The 23,084-nt window shown below is 38.5% G+C and overlaps 1 protein-coding gene across 1 annotated transcript in view; it reads right to left on the bottom strand.

Moving 5' to 3' along the window:
- Positions 1 to 23,084, bottom strand: part of DYNC2H1 (dynein cytoplasmic 2 heavy chain 1) — a 146,964-nt gene that overhangs the window by 115,045 nt on the left and 8,835 nt on the right. Inside the window, 15 exon segments of the mRNA XM_064583827.1 lie at positions 524 to 670; positions 1,316 to 1,431; positions 5,576 to 5,703; positions 6,566 to 6,794; positions 6,873 to 7,012; positions 8,024 to 8,122; positions 8,695 to 8,847; positions 11,883 to 11,978; positions 15,730 to 15,925; positions 17,933 to 18,108; positions 19,231 to 19,355; positions 19,688 to 19,799; positions 19,917 to 20,030; positions 20,136 to 20,270; positions 22,551 to 22,783. Coding sequence (XP_064439897.1) covers positions 524 to 670; positions 1,316 to 1,431; positions 5,576 to 5,703; positions 6,566 to 6,794; positions 6,873 to 7,012; positions 8,024 to 8,122; positions 8,695 to 8,847; positions 11,883 to 11,978; positions 15,730 to 15,925; positions 17,933 to 18,108; positions 19,231 to 19,355; positions 19,688 to 19,799; positions 19,917 to 20,030; positions 20,136 to 20,270; positions 22,551 to 22,783 — 2,199 coding nt within the window.

The following is a 23,084-nucleotide window of genomic DNA, read 5'->3' on the forward strand; positions in this document are numbered from 1 at the left end:
CCATAATATCATCACTCTATATGTGAGTGTGTATGTGCATTGTGTGTGGGGGGGGGGGGGGGTGTGCGTGTGGGTGTGTGTGTGCGTGTGTGTGTGTGTGTGTATAGTCCTAAATTCAGCTCTAACCTCACACTCCAGCATCCTAAAGTTACAACCCTGGAAGTAACAGCATGAATTATTTAAGGAAAGTCTGATTCTAACACGGCACATCATAAAACAGACTGTGAGTACTCCTGAAGACAGTAATAAGTAGGACTGTCACTGTCTCACCGCACCAACGTACCACCAAGAGTCCAATCATGAGCTGACCAACTGGACCAGATAATACAGACTCTCTTACAATACTGAAATCATATGATATTTCTAAATAGTCACATAATATTACCTAATTGAAACATCTCAACAATGAATCATGGAACACTACATCAAAAACTAATGATGTAATATATGGTGATTAACATGACATAATAAAATAAAATTAAAAAAAAAAACATCTCCAGTACAGTACAAATAAACTGATAACTTTACTTTGCAATCCTCACCTCTGGTTTCCGTTCTTGTAGCTTACTATACTGTAAATTTGCATCGCCGATCTCCTCCACAGACTGGGGCATAACTGTTAAAACTTCCATAGCCTCAGTAACAAACGTATCAATTTCATGTAGGTGAGCTGAGTAAGTGACATTGAAACAGAATGTTATTATCACCAAAAATATTCCATTGCATCATTTTAAAATCAAAGAGTGTTAGAAGTCATCACTACATAGCATACATTAAATCTTAAATTTTTATTTGCTCATACAACGAAATTTTAAAATACAGAATGAGCAAAGAAATTTCTCGTCATGGATGTTTAGCTGCTTCACATTATACCTCAAAATTTTGAGGAAGTTAAAATGTACTCATTATTAGTAAATTTTGCTCAAAATTGGTAACTTTTCCAGTCTTTTAGATAATTTGTTAACACGTCTCAGTTTAATGGAAAAAGAAACAATGCGGGATTTTGGAAAACGGTAGTAATTTGAAAGAAGGACTACATTCTAGCAGAATTACTACCTTTCTCAGTAACATATACAACAAACTGATACTTGCGCATATGGCAAATAGTAAAAATGCCTTCCATTTTTAGACCTCTTAAGAGTTGGATATGGACTTTCCTACTTCATTAAAATTATCATTTTAAGAACACTTCATTTCATAATACTTTCTAGGTTGGTTGATTTTAATCATCACTGGGATTTACATTTCTAATTATCAAAGTATATGCCTTTATGTATAAAATTAAGTTAAAATAAAAATTAAAGAGTATCTTTACCCTGGATGGACTTCTTCAAAGAAAGAACAAGCGTATCAAATAACTTCTGGATGAGATCATCAATCACAGTCTTCACAGGGTTACAATTAATATTTAAACAATCTACCTTGACCACACTGAAAAATGCCAATGGACATACTTTGACATGAAAAAGACTTATTAGAGGAAAAGAATCTTGTTATAACGATTTTATCACACATTTCAAAATGTAAATCAGAAAGTATTATTGTGATCTTTAAGCACATTTAGATTTCATTTAGTAAAAATGCTTTCCACATACTATTACGAAGTTTTCATTAAACAATCATTTTGTTATAATAATAGTTTTTTAAGAGTCTCACATGAATATATTTAAATATTTACAAGCCCTTTAATTTGTCACAGTGTGTAATTGTAATGTACTTATTTGAATATAACATGAATTCACTATTCTGCAAATACAAACAATAATGATAAGGGAAAGAAAACAAAAACAGAAGGGGAATATAGATTATTAAGGCACTAAGACAATAAAACAGTAAGATATCATTTAATACCGATCAAATTAACAAAAATGTAATGAATTGTTAATTCATATCTTCAATTGTGTGGGGAAACAGAACTCTCAGAACTGCTGGTCAGAGTATAAAACCATGCACTTTTGTGAGGAGCAATTTACCCATATATCAAGTAATTTTAAAATAGGCATATTCTTTGTCTTAATTAACTTCACCTTTAGAATTTATCCTAAGGAAATTTCCAGAGCATATTCCAAGAAATATACACAAGTATCTTCTTCAAAGCATCAATTATAATAGTGAAAAATTAGAAACAAGTTAAATACAAAAATGGCTAGATTATTATATATCCATACAATTAAAAATCAAGTTTTTTGAGGACTAGGTAATAACAAGACAAAATACTGAAGACTAGTGTTAAATAACAAGATACAGTAAAACCCAAATTTTTTATGTACTAATATATCTAAAACATCAAATATTCAGAGCAATTTCTATATTTTAAAAAATTTATAAAGCAAATGTACTGTTTTAATGATTGGAAAAAAAAGAACGCTAACTGCACGGTATCCTTCACACAAACTGTAATGTTCTACGTAAAGAGAAGTGGAACCAGACTTGTTCATCTGAGGAAACTTCATATTTATCTTAAACTATGCAAAGTTAAGAGAAGGCTGGAGATTATGTCACAAAGATTACTTAGGAAGCTTCTCATCCTTTTTGAAACACAGAGCCAGGTGACACTTCAGACGGCAAATTACATGAGCTAAATACTCACTTCTATTATAAAAACATAACTTTCCCTTAAAGCTTTATTTATTCTCTATCACCCACTAACTGCAAAGGTTTAAACTCCAGGTCTTCACCAGCAAAACAAAAGAGCCAATTTGCTTAATACATGAAATTGTATATAATTACTGAAACGGTGACACATAAAATGTCAAGATTTCTAATACCTGATAAGAAATGATTTTAATAAACCTGAGAAATTAATTATATCATAGTTTGCTAATGAATTAACATCAAGTGGTCTGAGTGCAGCAGAGTTGTACTCACGGACTACAGAATCCCATGGACAGACTGAATTCACCTTTCACTTGAAAATACTGGTAACATGAAAATGAGGGTCCCTTCAGCCACAGACAGGATGGCATGGCCCTAGACAGCCTAGCCCAAAACCATATCCTTCCTATTGCATCCGAAATACAACATGACAATATCACTTTCCTAATCTCATAGCATATTTCTAAGAAGTCCCCATGAAATACTATCTGTGTGTGTGTAAATGCGTATTTGAGCTTACATGAACTCATGTTAATTTATTAGCAAGAAATAGCAAACTGGAAAAGGGAATGCAGGACAGGCATTCTTTTTGTTTTATTTAGCTTTGGCGGGCAGACTAGGAAAGCTGTCTACACTGAAGGACAGACAAATTGTACTGAAAAAGGCAGAGGTCTGTGAGCAGGCAAACAGAATGAGCAAGCCTGGATTCAGAGAGTACCCGACAGGGAAGAGAACCTCAAACACAAACATTACAATCCAGTATTAATAGCATGTCATTCTCTAAATCATCTCAGCTCAAGCTCACAAGTCATTTGTCCCTTCTCTATTCCTCATCCCTCATCTTCCCCAGAGATAAGACCTCATAATACCTCAAGGTATTTAACAATATTTCATACTATTTCCTCCTCCCCATTTTGAGTACCAACAACTTTCTTCAATTAATTATTGCGGTCTTCTGGGTAATGACAGACTAACCTCTCGTCCTCCATGATCTATTTCTTCCACCATACAACTCATAAGTTCCAGATTAACATCCCTAATGTACAAATACTGACACAGTTCTGTCTAGAAATCTTCAATAGCTAAACACTCTAATATGAAGAAAATCCAAATTCCCTATCTTAGCATGGAAAACTCTCCCAAATCTGTTCCTTAATTACCCTTTCCAGGAACATCCCCTCTAGCTCCTAATAAAACATTTATTCATCAAATTCTCAATTAACCAAATTCTTATTTTCAGCATATAAATCCCTCTCCTGGAAATCTCTGCTCGAACCTTCAATTCTCACTCCTAGCTGTCAAAATTCTAGTTCAAGGGGCGCCTGGGTGGCTCAGTTGGTTAAGCAGCTGCCTTCGGCTCAGGTCATGATCCCGGGGTCCTGGGATCGAGCCCCGCATCGGGCTACTTGCTCTGCGGGAAGCCTGCTTCTCCCTCTCCCACTCCCCCTGCTTGCGTTCCCTTTTTTTTTTTTTTAAGATTTTATTTATTTATTTGACAGAGAGAAAGATAGCGAGAGCAGGAACACAAGCAGGGGGAGTGGGAGAGGGAGAAGCAGGCTTCCCGCTGAGCAGGGAGTCCGATACGGGGCTCGATCCCAGGACCCCGGGATCATGACCTGAGCTGAAGGCAGACGCTTAATGACTGAGCCACCCAGTCGCCTTGCGTTCCCTCTCTTGCTGTGTCTCTGTCAGATAAATAAATAAAATCTTAAAAAAAAAAAAAAAATTCTAGTTCAAGGATTTCTATCTTAAGAAAACTTTCCCAAATTTTGCCCCCAACTGGATGGGATGTCATCATCCTGTACATCTCCACAGTCTTCAGTTCAATCTCTAAAATGGATTGAACAGGGGCGCCTGGGTGGCTCAGTTGTTAAGCGTCTGCCTTCAACTCAGGTCATGATCCCGGGGTCCTGGGATCGAGCCCTGCATTGGGCTCCCTGTTCCGCGGGAAGCCTGCTTCTCCCTCTCCCTCTCCCCCTGCTTGTGTTCCCTGTCTCGCTGTCTCTGTCAAATAAATAAAATCTTTTAAAAAAATAAAAAAATAAAATGGATTGAACAGATTATTCCACCCGGTATTAATAATAACAATTAACAGTAACTAACATTAACTGAGAACTTCATCTGTACAAAATATTAATTTTGTATGCAAATTACTCACTGAATTCTCAAAACCTTTTAGGATAAATACTACAGCTGTAACTATGCTAAAGCTGAGGACACTGAGGTTCACAGGCTCTCAATGGCTGTCCAGCTCCTGGAGCTGGTACAAGCCATCTCACTCCAGAGCCCACTCCCTTAACCCCCGTGTGGACGTACTCAGTCATGTCTCCGTGCACTACCAGAGAGTAAGCAACTTGAGGTTCTCGGTCTAGCGTATAAAGCAACTTTATATTCCCACAGGACAAGGTTTGCATATTACACATGCTCACCAAATATTTAATAAAAGAATGAGCAAATGAATTAGTAAAAGTGGTATTATCCTTTATAGGTACTATACGCACAATTAAACAGGCCTCTCATAGAGCTTACTGCAGAGAGTGGTTCCAGGGATGTGAATTGCAGACAGTGATGGGAGAGCTACCTTCTTGAGCGGCTGGGTAGGACGTGCCCCGCAGAGGGCCTCCTGCACAGTTAAGGGCAACACCCAGATGCAGCACCATGCTGGGGGACTGCCAGGGCGTTCCGAAAGGAAGCAGAGCAACACCAAACCAGAGTCAGATGTGGGAGCTACATGCCGAGTCTGCGTACAAGCCTCTCCCCCAGTCTACTCTATCCAGCTAGGTCCCAGCCAGCAGAACCTCTAGAAAAAACTTTCTTTAGTCTCAGCAACATCCTACTCTGATGATACTCAAGTGTCATAGCTGAGCTTTAAAGGAGGTAAGAAGGTGACCAGACTTTGACACCACCAAGGGAGGAGTACCCTTCTCATCTCGTAGTGGAAACTGTTACGGTATATAAATACAACTCTAACTTCCAATACCTTGGAAGTCGCTCTACTTCTTTCCCTTTTATTTTCAGTGCTTTAAAATTTCTCTCCCAATCATGGACGGTAGAAAGATGCTTTTCCACTAGAGCTTCCATATCAACTTGCCCAATTACAATCCATTCCTATTTAAAGAATGAAAAACATTATTAGTAAAGAAACTGTACTAATATATTAACATTTAAAAGCTTAGGGTCCAACTACTAACACTGATAAAAAGGGACAAATGTAAGGTATTCATGTAAATTTCAACTTAAGTATGCAAATAAAGGCGTTACTGCAGAGCCTAAAGAATGAACAGAGGGAAAAAACTAATATAAAAAAGTACTGGGATCATAAAGCTTTTCTTAAGAGATCACAAAAACCCTTTTTTTAAGATTCTCTTCTCAAATTTGATGTATACACAGACTCACTTTGGCAAAGCCAACACTCCAAATCTGAAAGTATCCAGATCCAGTCAATTCTAGAAACCTAAACTATAGAAGAAGCATCACAAAGGCAGTTAAGAAACTGGTTGAATTCTCAGTCATCCGTCTCGGGAGCAACACAAACGGTGAATGAGCAAGGAATGCAGCTGGGGAGTATCTCTGGAGGGCTGGTAGGATTCACTCAAACAAAAGTCAAAAGTTACATCATCTTAATGACATTGCTTCACTCGAAGCTTTGCTCTCGATCCAAAGCATGAAGAAAAGGATATATTTTCCTAGGAGGAATTAAAATTGACATGACAGAATCCTGTCCCATTCCATGTTGATGCAACACCTAGTTTCTCAATTTGCAAATAGTCAAAGACAAAAAAAATCTTAGTATAACTTTTTTCTCATCTGTGGTATAAACGTAGGTTGTATACGAATCCTCAACTCTGACTCTCTGCCTTGCCGTATTTTTATATTACGACACACAAGATAAACTGTAGATCGCACATTTAATACTGATTCAATCAACCAGATGAAATGTTACAATAACAGAAAATTACATGTTCCATACCTTATGTTGTTGTAAAACAGCTGATAATCTCCTAAACAGATCTTCAGCTTTGCTGAAAATAGTCAAAAATCCACTTGCATTTCTATCAATCATAACAGAAAAAATAGACTCATCGCCGGCCTCACCCACTCCCTTAAACTGATTGGGAATGCCGATGAACCTCTTCATTTCTCTGTAATATTTAGCCCGGATTTCTTCAAAAGGAGGCCTGAACTGTAACCGTCCCTGTCTAAAAACAAGTAAATAACTTTGAAGTAGAGGTATCAGAACACCGCAGACCGCGAACGAACCCGGGCCTCGCCCTTACTTGTAGGTCAGGTCCACGCGGATCTCGGGCAGGTGCTCGCTGAGAGCCTCCAGGCCCACCTGGTACTGATGCTCCAGAGCTTTGTACAGCTGGTGGTTCAGGTGCTGCCTCCACGCAATCATGTCACTCGCCTGGAACCCCTGACAAGGTTTAGCCACAGCTTTTACTTAAAAACCAGGTAGTAGAAGGCAGTTTCCATTTAAAGTTTATATCACAAAATAAAATTATAAGCAAAAACCAAACCAAACCCCTCAATCTCAACGTCTTCCAGCACGCAACTCCGTGGCTGCTACGCGTGGTGAGGCAGTTCACGGAGTCAGACGTGGACGTCTCTCGGCTCCTCAATACTACACTAAAGCTCCGCAAAACTGGACACATTGACTTAATGCCAAGTGGATTTTACATGGGGACTGTATTTTATGATGCTAAAAAAAATACAGTAACAGAAGCTGGCTTATTTTATGAACTTCTTGGTCCTCTTGCTAAAATTCCCATCAAATACAGCTCTTCTCTTCCCTTTCCACTCCATTGCACATTTTTAAGAAAATGATAAATTTAAAATATGAGGATGCTCAGGACAGTTTACACACTCTTTTGCCTCCATATAACCATAAGTATCTTGATTCTAATACTTTAATTTTTGTTTTTTCTTCAAGATCTGAGAACTGAAAAATGCATGTACTTATGCGGGACACCAAACTCATACTCAGCTAGGATCCCACTACCACCCACCACGCAGCGGGCTCTGTGCTAACCACTCTCATACACATCATCTCATATCAAGATGTGCATAGAACTGAAATTTTACCCAAAAAAAGGGAAAACATACTTAAAGAGCTATTTCAATTATTAGGCTTCTTGCCTAAACTCAGCTTTGTGTTCTATGGATGTCACGATCACCTAAAAGCAAACTAAGGAATGATAAAATTTAAGCACCAAGTCAGAGAAAATACAGAGTCTGAACTGAGAAATTTGACATTTCATAAGACAAATGGAAACTTTTTTTTTATCTATTGCCAATTTGTGGTCTTTGCATGTAATTCAGTAGAATTCTAAATTAGGAATTCATTAAAGTTTTTTCATCAATTTACAGATTCACATTCTGGAAAGGTGATACTCGAAGTGTAGACACCAAGTAAAGCATACTTCACCTGAGCTTCTACACTGGCTAATCCAGTTCTCAATTCTTGTAATCCATCTTTCCAACGCTGTTGCTGCCGAAGCAGATCAATATTCATAAGAACTACCACCTGTCAAAAATTAAAGCATAATAGTCTCATAGTATCCCTGGAAGAAGAGTAACTTTTCAGTGGAAAAACCTGACAGACAGCACCTTAACCAAGTGATCAAGTTAGCTCAACCTATAATAAGACACACGAAGACCTGACTGGCACCCTGACAAAGACAAAACAGCACCACCGTAAGATTTCTGTCAAAACTGCATCACCCCAATCTGATAAGAAAACACGGAGAGGCAGTCCACAAACAACTACAATATCAAGGTCATGAAACCAAGGAAAGCCTGAGGAGGAGGGGCCTGCAGAGCGTCTGGGACTCAGTGCAAGGCAGGAGCCTGAAAAGGACACGGGCGAGGAAGCTGGAAAATTCAAAGCCATCCTTCCCAGTTTTGATAAACGCACTACGGTGATACAAGTTGCTAACAACAGAGGGGTCGAAGGGCAAGTGTGAACTCCGTGCTATTTCTGCAACTTTAAATCGGTTAGGAAATTAGACTTAAAATAAAACGTATTTAAGATCATATCCCAATTATCACTTAAATAATACTAGTCATAGCCTATGCAACACTATAAATAAGACATACCTTCTCACAAAACGTAGTGTGCCATTTTCTCAGTTTTCTGTTTTCGGTGGCAAGTCGCTGAGCAGCATTTTGGAGTTTTTGGATGTAGCCTTCTAATTCTTTAGGATTATCCCAAGTAATCTGTGACTTTCCCCCACTTCCTGCTTTTGAATGCTAAGGTACAACAAACATCATTTAGCATTTCAATGCATTTCTCATTTCCTAAAGACTCAACAGACATCTTAAGTCCAGTTATCCCTAACACTGATCTGCAATAAAAAAGCATATAGTAATTTTTCCTTTTTATAAATGGTAAGGCAGTCTAGCAAAATTGAATAGCCCCATCCTTTCCAAGTTCTCCTCTTAGAGTGAAACAACCCTAGATGACACCACCACACACACACACACACACACACACACACACACACAGGAGCCGAAGGAGACAGACAACCTGGAGGCCTGGGGAACTGAGCAAACACAGCCACACGCTTCCTTACTGTCTGCCAAATATGCAGGACGGGCCAGGGGACAAGCCTCCACCCTGGAGCTACCTCCAGGAATGAACACACACACACAGCTACAGAAGAAGCCTGTTCCCTCTAGCCAATGGACTAGGAAAACAGTGGCCTAACAAAAGAAAACCTTTTTAGCAAACCCGCCCTACTGTGGCCAAACATGGATAGAAAAACCACCGCTCTGCAGAGAGCCAACCTTCCATCCATTGCTTGTCCAAAGCAGGCCGTGCTCCAAGTCCCCCGCCAAGGTAACACTGGTGGGGCTGAAGAGCCAGCGGGGCCTCACCGCCACCCCCCCCCCGCCCCCATCTGCTGCAGAAGAGCCGCAAGCCAGCCCCGTGCTTCCTCGCAGCCATATTAACAGGGCTCAGGAAGGAACTGAGGGGCGACAGGGCACTGCGAGCTGCCGGCGAGGCCAGAGGGGACACTGAGGTCCTGCTCCCCTCGTCAGAGGCAGCGCAAGGCCATGCTTCACCATCATCGGCGTGGTACCTGCAAGGCCCAGCAGAACACCGAGCACACACACTCACCCAGTCCAGTCCTCACGCTACAGTTCACTTTTTCAGAGAGAAACAATGCGCTACACAGAAGGGACCACCAACTCAACCCGCAGTGAATCCCCAGCTAAGACCACGAAGCCAGGAACACATGGAACCACATTCTTCAAGTGTTGAAGGACCTGCCAACCATGAATTTTGTACCTGGTGAAACATCCTTCAGGAAAGAGGGGGAATAAAAACATTCTCAGAAAAGGAAAACCAGGAGAATTTGTCTCCAGCAAACGTGCTCTTAAAGCCTGGCCAAAGGCAGTCCTCTCAGAAGAACTTCAAAAAGCAAAGGAAAACACAGGGATGAGGAAAATAAAGTATCCTTCTTCTCGTGAATTTCTTAAATCCTATTCGATGAAGTGAGTGTAGAAGATACTACACACTTAGGACAAATACATAAAAACTAGAGCGGGATGCAGGAGACCCTCACTCAATAGCTGAAAAATGTATGAAACTAACAAGGATAACAAATCCAACAGAATCCTCTGTGGATCAGCTGAAAAAGCATTTGCCTAGTAATTACCACACGCAACTTCCTGCTGTTATTACTAGACATTGTGAAATTAGTTAAACTAGAGGCCCTGCTCTCCAATGCAGTGAGTGGCCAGGGGACCAGGAAGAACCTCCATGTTCTTTGTCCTTCTTAGTTTCTATCTACTCTTCAGTCTCATTTAACAGATGCTAAATGCAATTATTTACTTCTCACAACCCAATCTCTCACAGAAGTATCAACAGATGCCACTGATTAGAGAAGAAAGAGTTCCGAAAGTACACAATTAAACACTACCTATTAGGTGGAAAATAATAAAATCTTATCCCACTTCCAAAACTGCCCTTGTAAATATGCCCAGAAAAAAAGTTTAAGGGTATATACCAGACTATTAACAATGGCCATCCCTTGGTGGTACAATTTTAAAACAATTTTTTTTTCTGTTTGTCAATGTTTTTTTTTTTTTTACTTTCCATTATAAACTCGTATTGAGCTTTGGCAATAAAAAACATATTTTTAATAAAATTTATGAGTTATGTGCCTTGTCGGAAACGTTCAGCCTGAGACCTGGTGTGCAGAAGAGTCAGCGGAGCAGGTCTACATGCTATCCCTCCAAAGGCCTGCTACCAACACAGACCCTTAGCTGGCACCTGACCCCCGCACCTAGGAGCTCCCCCGCCGCCCACGTTTACGACTGGCTCGCTGCACCGAAACAACATGGTTTACACTCAACACTGGATCCCCTCCTGGGAACCTGGAATTTTAGTACATGTTAGGCAGAAGACGCCTCCGTGTCTAGATCCCAGTAAACGCCTGGGCGCCGAGTTGCTAATGGTCTTCCCAGTAAGACACCATTTCACACTTATGACGGCTTGTTGCTGGGGGCTTGGGGGAGGGGTGGTGAAGAATGCCCTGTGTGACTCCACTGGGAGGGACTCTTGAGAGCTTGCGCCTGGTTTCCCCAAGACCTCACCCTCATTTACCTTTCCCTGTGCTGACTCTGCTCTGCATCCTCTTGCTGTAACAGATCATAATAAATCAGCTGTGGGGACAACTATACCCTGAATCCTATCAGTCCTCCTAGAAAATCCCAGAACCTGGGGGTAGTCTTGAGGAAGATCACAACTAGCAATCCACTTTAAAAAGAACAAGAAGAAAAGGGTATATTCCTCTTCTACTTATTTTTTTAAAATTTTATGTTTAAGACAAAAAATGTAGATTTCAAAAAGCCACCAGTCACATAGTAACAGTTTAAAAACTATTGTAGGTTTTTCTAATGCCAAATGGGTTAGATACGGCCACATAAATAAAAAAATAAATAAATACCAAATTATAAAATCAGGAGATGATGGAAAAGCACTCAAGACTCTGGTATATAAGGACCTCACGCTTCAGCAAATAAGTAAATATAATAGCACAACAACTGTATACTATAAAATATGAAATCAAATGATCAAACTCAGCACCTTAATATGTGAAACACTAACCATTTAAATCTACAGTTGGAAAAATGTTACTTGTTAAGAGTGAAGGAAGTCACTGGGAAACAAAATAAAGCCTTAGATCAACGTTAAGTGGAAGGGTATACTAAAAAACTAAAAAAAGAAATACCTCACATGTAAATTCTAATTCTAACAACACAAAAAGTCCATTTACCTTAATTATCTGTTCAAATGCTAATGCAGACTGTAGCATCATTGGTCTCTGACTTTGAATCATTTGTTGATCAATAGAATTGTAAAAATGTGCCACCTACAAAGTAGAAGTCCAATTAGCAATAATCAATAATAAATAACACACTTAATTTTTCATTTGTTTTTTTTTTTAAGATTTTATTTATTTATTTGAGAGAGAGAATGAGATAGAGAGAGCATGAGAGGGGAGAAGGTCAGAGGGAGAAGCAGACTCTCTGCCGAGCAGGGAGCCCGATGCGGGACTCGATCCCGGGACTCCAGGATCCTGACCTGAGCCGAAGGCAGTTGCTTAACCAACTGAGCCACCCAGGCGCCCTGTTTTCATTTTTAATTGAGTGGAAATATTAACTCTTCTCATGCTAAGATTTAAAAAAAATGTTTTTCATCTCTAATATAGCATTACGCATGTATTAATATACGCAGTCAACAATTATGTGTTGAGTTCCTGTGATTTGCCAAATCATGTCCTGGGGGCTGATTAAACAAAGACCATAAAACCCAGTTCCTGCAATCAAGAAGTTCACAATATCAAGGGAAATACAGAGGAAACCAGTAAAGCATGCTAAAAATGGAACCCTTCGTTCTTACAACTCTCCAAACCTGCTTCTTCCTTTCTCAGTACATAACACGTAATTTATTCATTTCTCAGACCAAAAAAACTTTGAGTTGTCCTTCACTTTTCTTTCACATCCCACATCCATGATGTCTACTAACTACACTCTTAAATACATACTAAACCCAGCCATGTCGCCCGCTTCCATGGGTCTCACACCAGTCCAAGCAGCCTCATCTCTTGACAAGACCAGTGCCTGTTTCCAGTCATGGCTTCCTACTGTCCTCTCAAAGCATTCAAAGAAGCCCGAATGGTCCTTCCTTAAACAGAAATCATACCATACCTGTGCCCACTCAAAAACTTCCAGTGACTCCCCAGTGGATTTAAGAATAAAATCCAAAATCCCAAAACTCTTACCTAAAATCTCCCAATGGCTTCCCAATATAGTCAGGAATAAAATCCAAATCCAAGACCCACGGCCCTCCCCCAGCACCAGCATCTTACATCAACTGGCGTCAGCCCCAGCACAAACCCTCAGTGCATGGCACCCAGGCTGGCCTCCCTGCTGCATCTCTAGGCCACCAAGGGAGTCTTGCCTCAGGAACTCGGCATGGAATCTGTTCCCTCCACACACACGTCTTCCCCCACACGCCTGCGGGGGAAGGCATTGTTCTGCTGCCACTCTGTCGCTCCTCTTCTCAGTGTTATAGCCTTCACCAAGGCCTACCCTGACCACTCTGTATCTTCCTGTTTTCTTTTTCTTCAAAGCACTCATCACTACCTAAAACTACCGACCTGTGTGTCTGCGATCTCCCAAATGAGAAGGACAGCTTCAGGAACAGTGTCTAGCAGGTAGAAGGCACACAGTATTACTTGGATTAATCAGTAAATCAAAAAACAGAAGTACCTGCACGGTACAGTGATGAACAAAAGAGGCCACTGTCAACTCTGTTAGGGGAAAAGGAGAAGTTCAGGGAAGTGGATCAAGTGGACACCACAGCGTGAGTCTAAAGAGTTTAAAAAGACTGTCTTTTAATCTTTGTATCCCTAGCACCTCACAAAATTCTTAGCCCAGAGTATGTGCTTAAAATATATGTCCTCACTGGAGCGCCTGGGTGTCTCAGTCGGTTTAGCATCCCATTCTTGATTTCAGCTCAAGTCATGGTGTCAGGGTTGTGAGATCGAGCTCTGCATCAGGCTCACGTGCTGGGTGTGGAGCCTACTTAAGATCCTCCCCCTCCCTCTCCCTCTCCCCCTGGGAGGGGCACATCTCTCTCTCTTAGGGGGAAAAAAAAAAAACTCCTAACTGATTTTATAGAGAGCCCTCTTCTTTCCACTAGTACATATGAAAATCTCTTTATTTGGTAGAGGATATCCACTGTACTATTCTGTACCACAGTAGTCGTCCAAGAAAAAGCCTAATCAAGAAAACGAGAAGCAGAAGAATACACACTCTTCCAGCAATCTGGTCTTACTACTATCTAACCAGCTCCTACTTCACCTCCCTATGCCAGCTACACACCCGCTCGTTAAGTAAAGGTTTACGTAAATAGATTCCCTCGGGGAAAGACAAAACTGTATGACCATTCCTTCACCGTTTGAGTTCCTATTGCGTTACACTAAGTACACGGGATACAAAAGTGAGCAAGCCTCTCTGCTTTTAAGGATGCAGTCCCTCTGTGTGAAATGCTCACCCACCCTACCCCTTGTGCTCCTGAGACAACATATGTCTAATCTTCCAGTCTCACACCAAACAGCATTCCTCTGTAAAGATTTAGCTGATACTCCCTCTACCCTCACCCAGCAAATAACTGAAAATTCCCACCTCTATGCTTTCATAGCACTTCCAAAAATCTCTAATAAAATACTCATAATAAATTAAATATTTTATCAATTTTTCAAATATCTGTCACCAGTATATAAACTGTAATGGAATAAATATGGGCTTTGGAGTCAGATTTGGTATCAAATCCCAGCTACATAACTTATTAGCTGTGTGGCATCGGAAAAGCTATGTTACGAATGTGATCCCCAATTCGATCAGTGAAAAATAGGGAGTGGGGGGTTGAATGGAAATAACATAAATAATCTATCCTCCAGAAGCCCTGATATTTAATGAGAACTCAATGTTTACTTTGCTCTCCCTGCTAGACCAGTGGTTCTCAACCATGGCTGATTTGCACCCAAGAGGACATTTGGCAATGACTGGAGACACTTCTGACTGTCAGGAGCAGACAGGTGCTCCTGCCCAGGGATGCTGCTAAAACACCCTACAACGCACATGACAGTCCCCAGGAAAAAGAACTGGTCCAAAATGTCCACAGTGCCGAGCCTGAGAACCATGTGCCAGAATATGATAGCAGTATATTCATTTTTATATCCCCACTATGCTGTGCTTGACAGTGCAGGTGCTCAGGGAATCTCTGCTGAAAGAATAAACAAGAGACCGAGATACACAAGACACTGCCCCTGCCTCTAAGATACTATTCCTGCCCACCACGATCTATTAATCAAGTGAGAGAAAAGATGAAAAAAATCCAGTACTCCATAAAGCATTCGAGAGTGATCTGCACACTGCATACAGAATAGGAAACAATCAACTAAAGAAAGACACACAAGAAATGACTTATGAGTGGGGAATTAAAGGATGACTTTGAGTTTTCTAATAAGAGGGGACAGAGATCCGTGCATGGAGACACATTCAGAGGGTAGGGAGTGGAAGCCACAGCTGATTAGGTTAGTTAGAGCATGATTAAGAAGGGCCTTGTGTTCTGCCCTAAGGAGACAGACAATGTGGCCATAATAGTTGGTTCTAAATAGAAAAATGATATGATGGCAAAGTGGTGAACAGCTAGACCTATGAAATGGCCAAAAATAGTGATCAGCCCATCAGCCTGGTAATTCTCTAAGAATCTGCCCCTCGAAGGCAAGCAAAAGACAGAGGGCCCTTTGACTAGAAGGTCCTTTAAGATCCATGCATACAACATGAAAGAAAAAGGAAAAAAAGAGAAATAACAGTTTATTTTTCCAAATGCTTTTAGAATGAATAACAGTAACAATCATACCATGAATTAATGAATTCCTATATAGATTTGCAAAGTAAATTTTGTAATGTAGTCATTTAGCAAACCATAATTTCCAAAGACTTGTGCTATTCTGTTAGCCTAAAAAACTCAAATTTAGAAAACGAACCCCTTAAAATATTGTAATGTAATGAACTCGGAATAGTCATATATTCAAAAATATAATGTCATACTTGTTTAAGAATAATTGCTTGCTTGCAGAATTTCTGTGCAATGTTTGCAACTTGCTGTATTTTGGCAGGAATAACAAAGCCAAGTGCAGAGAGCTGACGAACTTCTCTCAGAAGAATCACCAACCTATCTGAATAATGCACTCTTAATGATCCGTCGTTAGGATCCAATTCCATAATTCGACTATTAGCCTCGATACTACAAAATAAAATAAATAACTTTTTAAAATTCATGTTCTCACTCTTTTGACAGATGAAAAATGAAACAGTTTTTACAACTTTTCCGTAAATATAAAATTAACTCTAAGTAAAAAAAATTTTAATTATAGTTTTCAAGCAATCCTATTTTCACACAGTATCTCACAATTCAGATCTTGGTAATAAACTGCAATATCCAAAATACACCATCACATTAATATTTCAACCAAGCAGTTTTTGAAATCAGTAAAATCAATCTCTTAGCCTTCCACTCAGACTCAAAACTGGCATCATATTCACCATAAAGAGAAAAGGTTTTGATTCATTTTCCAAAGGGTACCTTAGGTATTTCTTTAGTCAGCCTACTTGGTTATTTAACGTGTTTATTAAAGGATCAATGATAAAGAACATCAAAATTGTAGGAGGAGAGATATTCAAATGTTTCATTCCTCTACTTTTGTTTCTCTAATGACTGTCCTTCGTGTTTCTTGTAAATGTTATAATAGCAATTTTTAAATCAGGGCACTCGAGTCAGCATGATTGTGAAAATACTGAGCTAAATTAATCAAGAAGTATTATAGTTTCATGACTTCCCTTACAGGATCAGGTTTACATAATACTTATTCCTTCAAATCACTTTCACAATTAAGAAAACGTAGGTCTTAGAAAGTAAGCTACTGAAAAGCAAAGAACAAAACTATCCCACCCATCTACCAACACATATAATAAAGCAGAATAAAAAGTAGATACTTCAAAGTGGCTTAGAATAATGATGTAGCCTCAACGTTCCTATAACATAACATACAGCCTGTCAGAAAATTTTAATGGTGATTTTTCTTTGCCTTTATTTGAAACTAATCTTCAAAACTACTTTCTACATACCAGCATATCCTGAAATATATTCTAAAACATGCTGATTCTATGGAACAATAAAGGGTTTTGCCCAGGAAAAAAAAAGCAGGAGTCCAAGTATTTCATGGCCAAATGGGAAACACTGGGTTGAACAGCATTCAACAGACTTCTTTACAGAAGTTCTCAATCCCTTGGCATGCTGTCACAGAGTGGATCTCCACCAGAGCTGCAGTGACAGAATTGTCAACATTTCCCAAAATTAGCTGATTAAAGAACTCTTCTTTTAGGTCTGGCGTATCTGTCATATTTTAGGTTGATAGTAGAAGGGGAAAGAGTTCAATGGCCTAAGGTTAGAATCATTACACCCCAGCACCTTCCGGTTCTTCTCTTCTTCCTCCACATCCAAAATGCAAGGTAAGGGAAAAAAACTATTTATTCAGTTTAAGAAGCTACCTCTTATGGCCTAATTATTCTTTGTAGCAGTATAGGCAAAATAAACAGAATTTCATAATATGGACAAAGCAACAAGTTACTTTTTTGAAAAGTAACAAGTTTCTAAAAACTAAAACATGACCAGTTTCTAAAAATACAGTAATATACTAAGGAAAGTTTACCTGAACAAAGAAACAATGATTTTTCCAGATCATCCATTTTAAATGTGCATTAAAATAATTAGGTTAACCAATTAAATTAGGTTCAATATCACTCAATAAGTGTTTACCAAACCCTTACCCTATGGTGGGCACCAAAGTAGTATTTCATAAAGAGATTACTTCCCACCTCAAGGAGCTTAAAATAATGAAATTTTATAGCTTACAGTGTGTGTGTATCCATGTAAATAATATTAATGTAAAAAGGTAGAAAAACATATATGAATACCAATACCAACACACCATGGGAGAGGAAAGCCTCATTCTAAAAGGAGAATCTGCAGACCTGAGAAACAGACACAAGAAGCAAGGCGGGCAGTCGACTAACTCTATCTTCCAAGTTCCCAACCTTAATGACTTAAAAGTTGATAATCAAAAACTAACAAAAAAATTTTTTAAGGAGCGGCAGCAAGTTTGGATAAAGGAGAGAACAGACAAAATTCGGTTAATACCATAAGAAACAAGATTCTTGCCCAGATGTCACTGTTTAGTGTACCTGTACTTACCACAAACCAGATCTGGAATCAGACAAACCAGACTGAATGTCCCGGGACCAATCGTCAAATTGTTCTTGTTCATACAGTTTAAACTGGTCTAAGAGATCTTCAGCACTTCGATGGAAAGATCGAAATCCTGACAAGTCAGATAAAAGAGCTTCTGCAATCTTGATAGTATCATCCACCTTAAAAAGTCACAACACAAGAATATTACAAGAATATATTAATACTTACTACAAAATTGTCATAAAACGAACCACCTTCTCTTCAGAAATTACTTTCCCATTCACCTATAAACAGTAGGAGAGAAGATTTGCCAGCAAATGTGAGAAGATCAACCCCTACTTTGCTTCTGACTTGTACAACTCAGGATAGCAAAACACAGGTGTAAGGCATACGAGGCCTAATCAGGAGGGTGAGATGAGGGAGATTCAGGTGAGACCCCCACGAATTCAGCAATGCTTTTACACATGTGCAGCAATAATGTGGTCCTTTGCTTAGTGCTCTGGGGAAGAGCTCACACATACCTGCCAATCTGAAGGGCAATTAGAGGAAAGAAATGTCTTTCTTCCACAACTGTACACAGAACGTGATAGCACTTTGGAAAGCTGACTGACAAAACTGGATAGAATATTCCAGAAAACAGAACATCAAAAACACAACCTTGAATAAGTAGAACTCTCCAACATGCTAGCCTTTATAATACTCTATGTCTGCTTGCTCTTAATCACAGACCATAACCAATGAATAACCATTATGTGAGTCAGATGGAAGACATTGTACATAAGAATCTTAGATCAATTTTGATAATACCAAAATATTAAAATAGTAGCTGTTAAATCCATAAATTGCTGACCCTAATCTTAGGCAATATCATAATTACATTTCACCTTTCCTTTAATTTCCTTTCAACCTAGAATGATTTACCTACATAAACATACTTGCCGATAGACTTTGCAACTACAAAGATTTTGCAGTGATAATCTCAAAGGATTAAAAAAATCATTTGAAAATATAGAAAAGATGATTTCCTCTTCAATATTTTCTTAAGAAGGCACTTTATGTGGAACAACTGCACCTGAATGATAAAGGATGTGCTAGTTATCTCTACATAAAAAATGAGCGGACCATTCAAACCTCCCCTGTACACTTTTTTAGAATTCTACACTTCACATGAAAATTAGACGGAAATGCCAAAGAAAGCAGAGATTTTTTTTTCATTTTTTCACTAGAGTTCTAGAGTGCCTTCCATATTAATTTAGCAGATTTTACAATTAGTGTTCCTCAACATCTATTAAAACTAATACCTTCAGTTCCAACTGGCGAACCCAAACTATATTATTAACAACTTCCGAAAGGTTTTTGCCAGAAAGTGGTCCAGATGCTTCACCAGGAACTCCTCGGCATCGATTCTCAAAGTCTAACCGAAAATCTGTAAAAATTTAAGTCAAATAAATGATTATACACATTCAATCAAGATTCCTAAGTGCCTTCCATGCACCAAGTACTAAGTGAAAGGTTGTGGAAAGAAAAATTCTAAGACTTGGTCCTTTACCCTCAGGGACTTTACCATGCATCAAATGAGACAGAGAAAGAAAATAACTAGTTAATTTTTAAAATCTGTAATTTATAACAAATATAGTAAATTAATCTTCAGCATATAATGTTATAAAATACAGTCCTAATCCTAAATGGTATACAAGAAAAAGTAACCTACAAAAATATTTTCTCAAGCAAACACTATAATCTCTCATAAACTTTTACCTTTAACTGAGTCCACAAGTCTTGCCAGCAAAGTTTCTCTTTCTAACATCAATTCTTTACTTATAGTTGGACGCTTCACCAACTCTTTATATTTCAGAAATGCTTGAAGAAGCTAACATAAAATAAAAAAGTACATGTTCATCCTAAGTCGATCAACTTGGTAAATACATAAATATCTCCCAAAATAGCTTAAGGGAAATAGTAAAAATAAAATATTTCAATATTTTACCTGCTGTGGACTATCCTGAATTTCTGAAATATAATTTTTCAATTTTCCTGCTATTTTTTGTTCCGCAGGTGCAATAATTTTTTCATATTGAGACACTGCAGCTTTCCATAAAGGCTAAAACAAATTAATATTATTAGACTTTTAATATTTCCAATATTTACCTTTGAGAAGAACAATACAAACAGGAAGTTACAGAGACAAAAACATATATATTCGTACCTCAGTATATGGATTATACTGCACAGGATTCAGGCCAGTAAAAGGTTCAAATACTCGAGTCAGGCATATGATCTTCTCTTCACTGGCAGGTAAAAAATAAAGAAGTTTCTCATGAATTGTTCTAACAGCCAAAACCTAAAACATAAAATAGTAAAACAACAAATTTATTTAAATTGATAAATCTGCACAAATAGTTCTAGAGTCTACATATATTTGGCAAGAGTTTCTTTAAACTAGGTTCACTGAAATGAATACAACAAACTGTAATCTTGAGAATTACTACTCATCAATAGTCAAAGTGGTGCTCAAAGACATCATTACATCATAATGCTACTATCAATTAACGTGTTCAAACCTGGTGAAAACACACAAAATCTAAATACGGTTAAACTGTGTTTAAGTTCATTTAAGTAACGTTTTAGAGTCCTTAATATAGTAAAAAGAACTTCTGATTTTCATTATTCTGCATTAAATTGTACCTCTGACAATGAAATAATATGCTAACAACCCTATTATGTATAAATTACAAATAGCTGGGAAACAAATTGTTGTATTTTGTATTTAAAACTTCCACCAAGAGCGGCACCTGCCTGACACAGTTGGTAGAGCACGCGACCCTTAATATCAGGGTTGTGAGTTCAAGCCCCACATTGGGTGTACAGCCGACTTTAAAAAAAAATGTGTATAGTTTAAATGAATAAAATGTGTAGTATTTCTATTTAAAAATAAATATATAAAATTTCCAACAATTAAAAGGCAATCAAAAAGGTTAAGTAAAAACACTATAACCTTTCATTTGAGATGGAAAGAGGAGTATATACTATTGATTTTTTTTCTTGCTAAAAACAAAAATACCAATGTAACAACCCTGTCTACTGAGAAGGCCTAAAAGCATTGATAACTAAGTTATCAATGACAATATTTTCCCAACCAGATTGTTGCTGCTAAATACCATTTTCACTAAAAGGAACAAGGCTCTTGAGAGAAATGACTAATTCCAGGAGTGAGGCAAAAAATGTCCAAGATGGGCTGGTATATTTTGGGGGGGCCTAAAAGTAAGGAAGTTGTCAAAGAAATACTGGATTCATGTCAAAATAACACAAGAGCCAACTTAAATGGGCATTCACTGCCCAAAGATGGAACAATTTGAGGATAATAATAACCACGATAGACTGAAACTCATAAAAACTCATGGCTTTGTAATAATACTAGCAAGAAAACATTCCATTAAGTGCCTATGGAACTTACTATGAAACTAACTTATTATTCACTGTTCTAACAAGTGATAAATCAAAGAAAAAAGGTAATTGTGTCTACTGCCATTCAGAGTAACTAAAAAACTGATGACAAAAAGTTCTTCCGTCGTTACCAGTAATGCAGAAAGAACAACGGAACTGGAGAATCTATGTCACAACTGCTCAAGATCATCGGTGGCTGGTAAGTCACTTAGAAGAGCTGAAGGAAGAGCATCATAAGGAGAGCCAAGAGCAAACTGACCTCCCTGCCAGTGGGAAAACGAGGCTGTGTGCCTCCTGACGTATCGGGTAGGGATCACACAGCAGCACCCGTCAAGCAGCCGGATTCCAGTAAACTAACTAAGGATTTTCTGAAACAATCAGGACAACTGAACATTGGTTAAATACAAAATGATACTAGGAAAATATTGTCATTTTGTTGAGCGTGATGGTGGTGTTGTGGTTGTTTTAAGGGTGTAAGTATATGGTTTCTTGGCTTGGCTTTAAAAATACTCCAAAAAAAGGGAAGGCAGGGAGACAAAGATGGAACAGAAACTGAGTAATGCCAGTGGCTGTTGAGATCAAGAGGTGGATACACGGGCATTCGTTACACTATTTCACTTTTGTGCATGTTTCAAATTTTTCATAATGAAAAAGGTTTTTTAAAAAATCCCCAAAGAACTATGAGCACGAAGGGGAAAAGTCAGCTTTGCAATCTTTGTATATTCTCATTTTGCTAGCCCCTCAAGCTAAATGCGTAAGTTCTATACTGAAACTTGTAACCTATGTAGATTAAACAGTTCTTCCATCCATATTTCCACTGAGTACTCCCTGAAAAGCTGTCCCCGCTTCATCACAATTTCAATAGCCAAGAGAATGTCTGAGAGCTTCTATACCTGGACAGGGAGCTGATTATCTTTTTCACAACAGAGAAGTACAGCTTACAAGGTGAGCAGTCACACACCAAAGAAAAAGCAAGCAGGTGGAAACCAGCAGCTAGTTGGGCACCAGTCACATGACTGCGAAAAATTATCTCACACGAACTTTAATTCTTATTCTCTCCCCAAAACATAAATAACTCCTATCAGATGTGTACTACTTACTAATTATAAAATATATTCACAAACAGGTGAGAACCCCCTCCATACTTATGTCAAAGACCCAAGTAATCAAATGATACCTCTTCGAGGCGTTTGCCAAGTTTGTCAAGTGTTTCAGGGAAGTATTTCTCATTTTTCCATGGATGAGGGACATAGCGCTGCCACGCCTGACCTGTTAGGTGATTACAGGCGGCCACCCACTGTTCACAAATTGAAATACCAGCTTTCAGATTGTCTTTCACGAGATGATAAGGATCTTCCCACAGATTCAAAGTTCCCAATTTTTTCTGAACAAATCTTCCAAATGAACCACCTAATAAAAGAGAAAGCAAATTTTTTAATGGAACTGTGTTTTTACTGAATAATTACAGAATACACGCTTATGACAAAAATATACAAATTAGCAAACTAAGGATCTATGAAATACTATATGCATATCCTTAGACTCAAAACAAGTATTTTTCAAAACACATGCACATAATTTCTTTGTATTTTCACATCTTTCAAGGTATTATGTGCATCTCTCAAGTGCAAAAATACATATAATTTTTTCAAAAGTCTACACTACTGTATGGAGGTAACATTATATAACCAATTCTCAATCACTATTTGTC

The sequence above is a fragment of the Mirounga angustirostris genome, unplaced genomic scaffold, assembly GCF_029215605.1.
Source record: "Mirounga angustirostris isolate CCGP_5_RB_7025 unplaced genomic scaffold, mMirAng1.0.hap1 SCAF_32, whole genome shotgun sequence".
NCBI classification, from domain to species: Eukaryota; Metazoa; Chordata; class Mammalia; order Carnivora; family Phocidae; genus Mirounga; species Mirounga angustirostris.